This window comes from Cyprinodon tularosa, unplaced genomic scaffold (genome assembly GCF_016077235.1).
Source record: "Cyprinodon tularosa strain WSP-4 unplaced genomic scaffold, ASM1607723v1 ctg284, whole genome shotgun sequence".
NCBI classification, from domain to species: Eukaryota; Metazoa; Chordata; class Actinopteri; order Cyprinodontiformes; family Cyprinodontidae; genus Cyprinodon; species Cyprinodon tularosa.
In genome coordinates this window covers 160,754-171,753 of record NW_024038990.1, presented here as the reverse complement: position 1 = coordinate 171,753, position 11,000 = coordinate 160,754, and the positions used below count along the sequence as shown (strand labels likewise).

The 11,000-nt window shown below is 41.6% G+C and overlaps 1 protein-coding gene across 2 annotated transcripts; it reads left to right on the top strand.

Moving 5' to 3' along the window:
* txlna (taxilin alpha) lies at window positions 1-9,808 on the top strand. 2 transcript variants are annotated; one of them, XM_038290595.1, is made up of 11 exons: window positions 1-96; window positions 462-695; window positions 2,126-2,368; window positions 2,457-2,548; window positions 4,952-5,122; window positions 5,207-5,401; window positions 6,231-6,350; window positions 6,431-6,505; window positions 6,606-6,698; window positions 6,777-6,872; window positions 8,185-9,808. In XM_038290595.1, exons 2-11 carry the CDS (start codon window positions 482-484, stop codon window positions 8,506-8,508), a joined length of 1,623 nt encoding a protein of 540 aa, XP_038146523.1. In that variant the 5' UTR covers window positions 1-96; window positions 462-481; the 3' UTR covers window positions 8,509-9,808. The 2 variants fall into 2 exon arrangements, with proteins under 2 accessions (XP_038146523.1, XP_038146522.1); XM_038290594.1 differs by having other exon boundaries at window positions 7-96; window positions 480-695.
* The last annotated feature ends 1,192 nt before the right edge of the window (window positions 9,809-11,000 follow it).

Here is an 11,000-nt window from a genome sequence, read left to right as displayed (position 1 = left end):
CCGGAAGTCCGTTTTTTTTTTTCCACACAACCTCACGCTGGTAACGAAACCTGTTTCTCCACAGACACATGAGCAGTTTCTCTCTGGGGTATTCAGGTAATGAAGCGTATATTAAAGTTTATAGACGGGCTGTGAGTGTGTAAAGCCCTCTATGTTGATGGTGTTTCTTTTTTTAAACGGTTTGTCGCACCTGTCTTAAGCTAACGCCAATTTTAGCTGCTAAGCAGGGTTAGCCTGTGCTTTAACGGAAACTGAAAGAGCCTAATGGTGACTAGAATTGCCCGGAAATAATAATCCTGTTTGTACGTTGTTTTTTAGTTTGGTAAAAGTATGTTGTACTTAAAAATTAAAGAATTTGACGTTTTTAATAACATTTTATTCGCATCTCTATCGAGGAAACCGATTTGATGTTGTTGTACACCGATAAAATTTGCTGATGGTTTTTTTTATTTTTTTCATAGTTTCGTTTCTTTGATTAGTCATGAAAAAGCAAGACACGGAAGAGTGTCCCAGCAGTCCTGGCAGTGAGGATGCTCCACCCACGGCTTCAGGCTCGGAGTCACCTCCACCTGCTGCTGGCCAACCTGCAGCGGAGGCAGCTGGAGGCGGATCGGATAGAAACAGCCTCGAACAGACCGAATCACAGAGCCCATCCTCAGAAAGCCCTCCGCCAAGCGGCGAGGGGGGAAATGAAGGTGAGTGTCCATGTAGCCTGAAACTTCCTTCTTTTTATTGGCACCCTAAGGTTGTGATGTGATAAAGTGTTTAATTATTACAGTTTCCACCCTATATTTTTTTATTATTATAAAAAAAAAAAAATCTTATGTAAGAAACCTTGCTTGTAATTATTGGATTGGAAAATTGCTCTTCTGTTGAATCATAAGTGGACCTACAGATGGGTTACCATGGCAGCGACCTAGAGCAGCTCCTCTGGACAATTTCACAAAATATATAGAACGATACAAACTAGACATCAAACCTGCATCTATGATCGCCAACGCCTGCTGGAGCTATGGTCACAAAATGTTTTAAATACGGACATTATTTACCTTTTAAAAAGCTGCGGGGTGCTACGGATGGATGTCAACAAGAACACAGCGGAAAATAACGGACGGAGGAAGAGATGCACGAGACGGAGAAAGCGAGGCTGCAGAGGGGGGGTACTGCGAAGCTGAAGAGCTTTGCTGTACCGTGGCGATAGAAACAAAGAGTTCTGTGTGAATGGAGGCTCCACTGAGACTGTTCCCAGGCAACCTTCAGCAGAGGGGAAGCACAGCCCTCTGCAGGTGAAAATGAGGAGAGCACTCTAGATGCTTCCCTGCCAAATGCTGAACCATCCCCAGTCGGCTCCTCCCGGCCCCCTCCGGCTTCTACACCTTCTCCAGCATCGTCTGTTGCTGCTAAACCTGGCGATGGCACCACTGCTGCTTCAACCATGTCAGCCTCTTCAACCCAGATAGGGCCAAGGATGAGGGAGGTCTTGTTGGTCTCCATCTCCCGATACGCTCTCGCCTGTGTCCGACCTTTCTGACATTTCAACATCTTTTTCTAAATCCTACATTGTAGCATGGCATAGACAATTCACGTTTGCAGTTTGAAGAACACCTGCTTGCTTCTGATGATTTCCTTTAGCTAACCAATGAGTGTTTGCTTTATATGACCCGTCCAGACTCTGTGTGAGCGGCCATCTTCTGAGGCCGACCGGTGTTCAAGGAGACAGAAGCAGAGATACAAAAAGAAGCAGAGATACTACAATATTTCTGCCTAGCAACCAGTAGATCAAAGAAATGACCCAAGTCATCAATTACTAAATGTTTAAAAAATGTTTCATTTAAACTGTTTTGTTTGTTTTTAAGATGAAAGGTCAGATTTGATCAACATCTCCATGTAGGGATTTTCAAAGAAGTGAAAGTATGAACTCAGTCTGATGCTGTTTTTACATCTTCTCCAAATGTTTTGGTAAAATCATGTCCTACAGAGTAAATCAGGGGGAAAAAGACGTTACTTTGCTGACTTTACCCGTGATGAAGCTGCTGATAGAAAACAGAAAAATTCCCTGCTCCATGGCTCTGAGCGGTGATCCACTCTTCACTGGTAAACAGCTCTTTGTTTGCTCTGTGTTCAGCTGCTCAGTCTCAGTGCGACATGGCGGAGGAGCTGAGCCGGCAGCTGGAGGACATCCTCAGCACCTACTACCGGGAGAGTCTGCAGGACGATGCCGGTGCCTTGCTCAACGGCCAGTCACACAGCCCGGAGTTCAACGGATTGATCGGCGAGAAGGAAGACGACAAGTCAGAGGAGAGCAAAGTTAACGGAGCCGAGAAGGAGCAGAAGAAGACTCAGGAGAAGAAGAAATTGAAGGGCCTGGGTAGGAAACCCATCAAGTTCTCAACAAGTCAAAGGGATTTATTTGTTTCCATCATCTAGCAGACTTTTCTTTTTTGGGTTTTACGCAGGCAAAGAGATCACACTCCTCATGCAGACGCTGAACACGCTGAGCACGCCTGACGAGAAGCTCGCAGGCCTCTGCAAAAAGTACGCCGACCTGGTGAGTGATTCCTACTGCTGTTAACTTCAGCTTCTCTTTGCAGAAATCTGATCTGAACCAGCAGGCGAGTTGATTAGTCTCCAGACAATTACAGCCGACACTATTGGAAAAAATTTTTTCTTTGCAAATGTAATTAATATAAGGAACCAATGATACATCAACAGGATTTTCAGGCTTTCCTTCGGTCTTTGTTGCTTTGTTTTTCGTTTGGGATCCAGTAACAGAAGGATTCCTAACAGGCTGAACCGGCCAGTCAATGTTTTTATCTTTCTCTTTCTCCGATGCAGCAGTGCATCACTGGGTCATTCTGGGCTTCATTAGCAGAGTCGCAAAATATACTATATTATTTAGTGGCGTCGGATGCAGAAGTTTGTCCTGCAACCGGAGGGTTGTGGGTTGAATCCTCAGCGTCAGCTTTCAGTGCCGTTGTGTCCTTATTGCCACATTGCCTACTGATGGTGGTCAGAGGGCATGGTGGCACCAGTGTACGGCAGCATCAATGTGAGTGTCTGTGAATGACTGAATGTAGCATAAAGCTCTACAGCTATATAAGTATGGGCATTATATAATTTTTCCACCCCCCCATTCCTCACTACATCACTGATAAACTGGGTTTCTGCAGGTCATTGAAAATCATTAAAAGTTATTAAATAATTTTTTTAATTAAGGCAGGGTTCCCGCGGGTCCTTAAAAAGTCTTAAAAGGCATTGAATTCTTCAAAATAAAACTGAGGCCTTAATTGGTATTAAAATGTCTTAAATCAGTCTTTCGTAGGTCTTAATTTTTAAAACATCATAAATAGGATTATTTTTATTACGATATATTTTTGAAATCTAAAAAAAACGTTAAAATTGACATTTTTTTAAAAATAAAAAATAACGGCTCGCCATTATTGGTTCCGTCCCGATAGTGGAACCAATAAAAGCGTTGTTGCGGCCTGGACTTATGGGAGATGCGCCATTGACTTTTTGTCTGGAAAATACGAGCAACTGTAAATGTAACCAAATTTGTCTATCCAGCCAAGAGTTTTCTCCATGGCTAAAACCAGGGAACATACATGAGGCACAGTGGATTTTGTGAAAGAAGTCATTCAAGCTCGGAACGATGGGAATTGAGGCAGTTGATTCACACATGCGAAACACAAAGCATCAAAATGGAGTTACAGAGAAACAGCCGGTATTTCTCAGTTTAGTTCCACCCTTGTCTCTGCAACGCCTCCACTTATCACCAAATCAAACATACTAAGAAAACGATACAAAGAAAAATAGCTGCAAAAAAGACTTAGCACTGGTTATGTTGTGGCTTTAAAACTGATGTCTTTTGTTCTCTGCTAAAACAAAGTTTGTGAATTCAGTTAAATAATTGTTAAAATATATCTGTCATTTGTGTGTTTTTAGCTTTCTTCCTGTATGGGAAGCTTTTCAAAATTTGAAACATTAGTGCAGTGGTTTATGTTAAAATAAACCTTTGGGTTAAGTTATTGCAAGCAGGTTTTTCTAGTGTTTCTTGTGAATTTGGTCTTAAATTTTTATTTCAAGTGGCATTAAAAAGTCTTGAATTTAACTTGCCTTATGCTGTAGGAACCCTGTAAGGTCTTAATTGGCATAAAAATTCATTAAATGTGATTATCGTGGCATTTAAAATGCTTTAGTTTCTTCAGATATAAATGGTTCCGAGTGTTTGCGCTGAACTGCTTTCAGTTGTTCGTAAAACCGTGTGTTCGGAAAAGAAGCTTGATGCAGAGAAAAGGCTAGAGAATGGGGAAATGCTAATTTCAACAAAAGTGGCTGGAAAAGAGGAAACCAGGACATTGCTGCAGCCCGTCGACGGTAAAGATGAAGAAGCATTTTTTTAAATATATATATATATATATATATATGTATTTTAAAATGATTTCTAAGAGCATTAAAAAGCATTAAATAAGAGTTACTCATTCCTGTATAAACCCCGAGAAAATGAGTTTTTCAGAGACTCCAGCAACATATGGGATGGCCATGTGGACACATTCATCCGGTTCAATTTGCACATTTTCTAAGCCTAAACAACACTTTGTTTTGGGCCACTCTATAAGCCTCGAAGTCAATGCTATTTCTGACATTTTAAATGGAAAAAGCTTCCAGGATGGAAAGCAAAACATCTGCAAACTTGGAAACAAAGTCCAGTGGACTGTTTTTTTTTAAACATTTTTGTAATGACTATGACCTCACCAGCTTAAAAAATATGTAGATCATAAACCCTTCAATTCCAGTGAAACATTGTAGTCGTGCTTCTAAGGTGACAAGATGTCAGGTGGGTTGGGGGGTTTAATTTGTCTTTAATTATAAGCCAGTTGCAGCAGCATTAATGAAAACCTGTATGTCACAATAACTGACCCCAAAGCTGGTTTCTGTTTTCCTCCTTTAGGTGGAGGAGCACCGCACAACTCAGAAACAGATGAGGGCGCTCCAGAAGAAGCAGAACCAGCTGGTGCAAGAGAAGGACAACCTGAGGAACGAACACAGCAAGGCCATCCTGGCCCGCAGCAAGCTGGAGAGCCTCTGCAGGGAGCTGCAGAGACACAACCGCACCCTGAAGGTACGAACCGCGTCGACCTGCTGAAACCACTTGATCTGAAACGCAGATGTGTGTCATTATGGGCTGAAATGTTCCCCACCGCAGGAGGAAGGAATCCAGAGAACCAGATTAGAGGAGGAGAAAAGGAAGGAGGTGACGTCTCACTTCCAGTCAACCCTGAATGACATCCAGGCTCAGATGGAGCAGCACAACGAGAGGAACTCCAGCCTCCGGCAGGAGAACGCCGAACTGGGAGACAAACTCAAGAAGCTTTACGAGCAGTACAAACTACGGGAAGAGGTGAGCGGGAACTCCCCCTTATACCAACATTTATTGGAATTATCCTACGTTCACACCGCACGCAATAGAAGCAGCACAAGCAGCTGGTTTACATGCAAAGTCGATGGTTGACGCGCATCAAAAGGTCCTGCGGTGCGGCTAGAGCAGCAGAAGCAGCGCATCTTGATGCATCTGAGCATCTAAGGTGTGGGACACGCCTCACAGGCAGCAGGTGTCAGGGTTGGAGAAAGTAAACTTTTGCTGCTCTATTACCAACCAGAGAAGCTGATCTGGGAGCTGGCAGGGAGACAGACGCAGCACTGCTGATGCAGAGAACTATGATCACTCACCTAAAACAGTTTAACGCCTCAATTAACTTAAAATGTTCAGCCCCCACAGCCATCAGTAGGGGAAAACCCCCAAGAGGTAACCCAGCCACTGGGGATTCCCGGTAACGGGTATGTGACGTTCTGAGCACCTCCGACAGCAATAGAATATTTTAAGACAAGATCGTAATCTTGATGAACTGACTGCACAGATCATGTTTTGATTTGTTAGTTTCTGCATAAAAACACGTTAAAACGAACTTTTACCAGCTTATCCAAGCAAATATAGCAAAGCCGCTCTCTGCTATTGAATACAGAAGCATCAGGCGCTTCTGGACACTTTACTGGACGCGCTTCAGGAGCATCTAAGATGCTCTTGAGGTGTGTCTGACCTTAATGTGAAAAAGCATCAAAAATGAAGCAGCAGGTGCTTCTTTTGCTGCCCAAAGCGCGTCCGGTGTGAACCTAGCATTACTCCATTTTACTAAAATGAATTTCCTCTATGTTTGTGTGACATCAAACAGCACATAGACAAAGTGGTGAAGCATAAAGACCTGCAGCAACAGCTGGTGGATGCAAAGCTGCACCAGGCGCAGGAGCTGCTGAAGGAGTCGGAGGAACGGCACGACAGAGAGAAGGACTTTGTAAGCATCGAGACGGAACCCGTTCAGATGGTTCTCCCAGATGTTAAACTGCTCCTCCTCTCTTGTTTTTCCCTCTGCAGCTGCTGAAAGAAGCTGTGGAGTCTCAGAGGATGTGCGAGTTGATGAAGCAGCAGGAGGTCCACCTCAAACAGCAGGTTGGCTTTTCACATTTTCAGCTCAAACTGGTTGCAGTAAAACTTTGTGATCCTCCTAAAATGACGGTTGTATCTGTATCTGTATTTTTTATTTTTTTAGCTGTCTTTATACACAGAGAAGTTTGAGGAGTTTCAGACGACGCTGTCCAAAAGCAACGAAGTCTTCACCACCTTCAAACAGGAGATGGAGAAGGTGGGCGGTGTTAGTGGACGCACTGTCTGGGTCGGCTTCGCCTTTCTCTGACATCTTTGCTTTTCTCCGTGCTCACAGATGACCAAAAAGATAAAAAAGCTGGAGAAGGAAACGGCGATGTACCGCTCGAGGTGGGAGAGCAGCAACAAGGCTCTGCTAGAGATGGCTGAGGAGGTAAAGCTCTGTCTTTGTTGCATTATTCTTATCAAACCTTATCCTTACCTCCAGAACAATGAAAAGAAGCTGAAGGATCACTGCGCTCTGAGGCCCAGATAATGTCTGATGGTGGTTTTAGGGTTTACATTGTACGCCCTGGGAAGTTTCTCCCTTTGAAACTTCATCGAAATTTTCCAAATTTCACAAGCAGTCAACCAATCAGAGATGCTGATTTACTAGCTGGCAGGGAAACAGACACAAGTTCGCTTTTATTATTCTGGTGCCTGCAGTTTTCTGACACTTTGAAAAATAATATACTCAAATATATTTTCATATGCTGATATCAAATAGATTTTTTAAAAACGCGGTATCGATCTATTTTACTTTCAAAATCTCATGAAATTTTATCGTTCTGTTACAAACTCTCGTAATATTTTCCAAATTCTTGTGAGATTTTGTTAGTAAAATAGATCGATACCGCGTCAATATATCAACATATAAAAATATGGCAAAATTTCGTGAATTTTCGGGGGATTTCGTAGCGTAACGATGACATATAGCAATATTTCATTAGTAAAAGAGATTGATATGGTGTTTTTAAATGGCAATATATCAGCATATGAAGATATTGGGATATTTTAATGTATAAATAATTTTTCCCTCGTCTTTAGAAGTTTTTAAGTCTGTAAAAAAGAAGTTTTTGAGGAAGAAGAAGTAGTATATTTTTTTTTTTATTTGATCAGAAGCTGATCAAATATCGGGTTAAATATCGGTGTGGTGGCCGATGTCCAATATTCAGTTTTAAGGCCGATACAGGCCGATACCGATAGGGGGCCGATTATATCGGGCATCCCTAAATGCAATTGTGTTTTCTTATTTTAAATCTAAATCATCATTGAAAAAATGTCTCTTATCTCCTCAAATCAAGAAAAAATGCACTTATTTTAAGAAAAAATGACTGATCTAGATTTAGATTTTTTCCAGTGTATTGCTTCTAGAAAAAGCAATAATGTTGGTTTGTTGGTGTCTCAAAAACAAGCCGATTAAAAAAATCTCCTGATACATCATCAAAAATACCAATTATTTTTCTATCGCCTCAGACTGAAGTTATAACAGTTGAACTCTGGAAAGTAGAGAAGCCTTAAGATGCATCTGGTTTGCTGTATTTTCAGGATACTGATGTATTTTGTTCTGATTTTTGCTTATTTTAGGAAAACATTTGGTGAAAGATTCAGGGTCCCTCGAGGCGTCTGCTGCTTCAGAATTCCAGGCTGAGCTCAGAGGAACAAAAGCTGTTTTTGACTAAAGTCTTTTTCTTGTTTGTCTGCAGAAAGCTGTGCGGGATCGGGACTTCGAGGCCCTTCAGGGTAAAGTCCAGCGGCTCGACAAGCTGCGCCGGGCGCTGAAAGTGGAGCGAAACGAGCTGAAGAAGAAGGTCCAGAACCTGAGCGGGGATACCGCCGGCATCCCTGGAGCTCCTGGGTCAGATCCCGGGACCGAGTCTCCCTCACCCTCACCCACAGACTCTCTGCTGGAGGAGCCCAGCAGCTGTCCTGCCCCCGACGCCACTTCCTGCTTCCACTGCAGCCCACAGCTGGACACAGACGCCCTACAGGGAGACGCAAACTCTCCGCCTGTTCCTGCTCAGGAATGAAGCAGAGCCACTCCCTCTTTCCTCCCTCGCCTCCACGTTCAAACCACCAGCTCGCACGCCGCTCCTCCTCCTCCTCCTCAGGAGGGACACCAGGCGTTAGCGGCAGAGAACGGGCTTTCCACTTTACACACAGACTGAATCAGCAATCCCTCCTGAAAGGATTCAGCAAAGCATTTAATAGAGTTTGATTTCCTGCAGAAATGAAACTACTGTGATTTATTTAACACTTGAGGAACACAGGAAGTGGTAATCTGATAGAAACAGCAGGTTTCAATGAGCCGTTTGGGTCAACAGAAGTTTGAGGTTATTGGTGCGGATGTTTGTTTAAATGGTGGTGACTAAAGGAAAGGGTCACATTCTTTTTTTTTTTTTTTTTTTAGCATATTGACTTTAGTGAATTTCTAATATGAATGCTAACAGCAAAGCTGATGATTCCATGTGATTATTAAGGGAATTTAGTGTTTTTCTTTCTGGCTACAGGTTACCATTCTGCTCCTTCTTTCCTCGGGTCGCAGACATCTTTTCCTCCTCTGAACCCTACTTTTCATTTAGAGTATTTACTGGCCTTATAAAACGTTCTAAAACATATTTAATTTGTTCTCTAATGCTGAGAAAACCATCCACCTCCTGATTCATGTCATTTAAGTTTGCTTAAAATATAAACCACTAAAGTCCTCTTCAGCTGCGTTTTCCATTCCTCCTCTAAGATGTATTTTCTGTTGTTCTCTCCATCATGACAGCAGTGGTTTGGAATCAGGTTTTATTGCAGGAGAATGTTCAAGTACCTCTATGCAACGCTTGCATCTTGGTTTTATCGTGAGACGAGCACTTAGCTTGAATGTATGTTCATTTATGGATGTATATACTTTAAAAATAGACTCGATGTCTCACAGCGGAATGCCTTCTTGTGGGAAATGTAGGGGGGGGGACCAATAATATAGAGCTGCTCTTATTGTTCGGCTTGGAGTTCTAAGTTGGTGCAGCGACTGAGCCAAGTGGGGGAAAATGGAGCGATTTTTGTTTTAAACTTCTGAAATGTTTCACTCACTAACATATCTGCTTCTTGTCTGAATGGTTGAATATGTAGCTTCGGTAAAGCGGTGACACTTGAAACAGAAATGTCTAAACTTAGTCTCTTCCATGGTCCCGACGGACACATTCATTGTTTTCTAGTTCATTTGGGCATAAGAAGGAACCAAAGATGTTTCCTTTTTGTCTTTTGCAGTACTTTTAACTGACCCTATAAATATATATATATTATTTTTTTTGTTCAATAAAAAGCTGTGTATGTTTCGTTTAATGCAGTCTATCTTATGGCCTTAAGAAGTACCAGTTTTAAACATGAATTTAACACATGAATGTTTTCAGACTACATTGAATTCTAGAGGGATGAGGTAAGCATGTGGAGCTGTAGTCGATCTTAGAGTAAAAATGGATACGTGTTTAAAACAAAGGATTGGTGGAACCGGTGAGTTGCTTCAAAACCTCGATTGGACGCAAGACAAGTGGAGATGAGAGAGAGCATTAAGAGAAGCCGATGGACCCTGAAGGAGGGAGAGGGAGCTGAAGATAGGACATAAATTGGGGGAGTTTGCTATTTAACAGGATATTAGCTTTAAATATTGATTTAACAGATTTACATTTAACAATCTAATTATATTCATATACAAGCATATTTAGGGTAATGAGCACCATTAGCTGTTGATTTTCTTCATATACATCCGGTAGATGATTAGACCTGAATGGGACAAACTAACAAGTTGTGTTCTGTTTACCCGTCATCAAACATTGATCGGGAATGACTTCGGCTCTAATTTAAAACTCCCGTTCCTTTTTGGAAGGGAAAAAAAGGACTATATGGTAAATTGAAGGGAATAGAGTAGAATTATCCTGTATCATGCAAATCTCTTGTTTCAGTAGCAAAGTGTCGGCGTTGGACATATACAAATAATCACACACAGATGGATATTGTATTACATATGCATATATAACAACCAAGGAGTTGATGGTTGGCAGCTGCTGTCCCACAGCAACAGAATAAGGGAAGGAGATTGGAAGGAGACTGTTATTATAGTGTTTTTTTTAAACAAATTTTAATCAATAATCTACATAACTAGTCTTAAAATAAATATGGATACACATGCAGTGGTAAAAGAAAGGGATTATACATGCATAATTGACACTGGGGGAGTGCCTCCTAGTGTTTAAGGCATTGTGTATGGAATCCAGAGGTTATGAGTTCAAAACCCACTGCCAAATGGCTCTCTGAGCAACACCCTGAACCACACTACAGGTGCTGGTCATAAAATTAGAATATCATGAAAAAGTTGATTGATTTCAGTAATTCCATTTAAAAAGTGAAACTTGTATATTATATTCATACATTACATACAAACTCATATATTTCAGATGTTTATTTTGTTTAATTTTGATGATTACAAATGACAACAAATGAAAATCTCAAATTCATCATATCAGAAAATTAGAATATT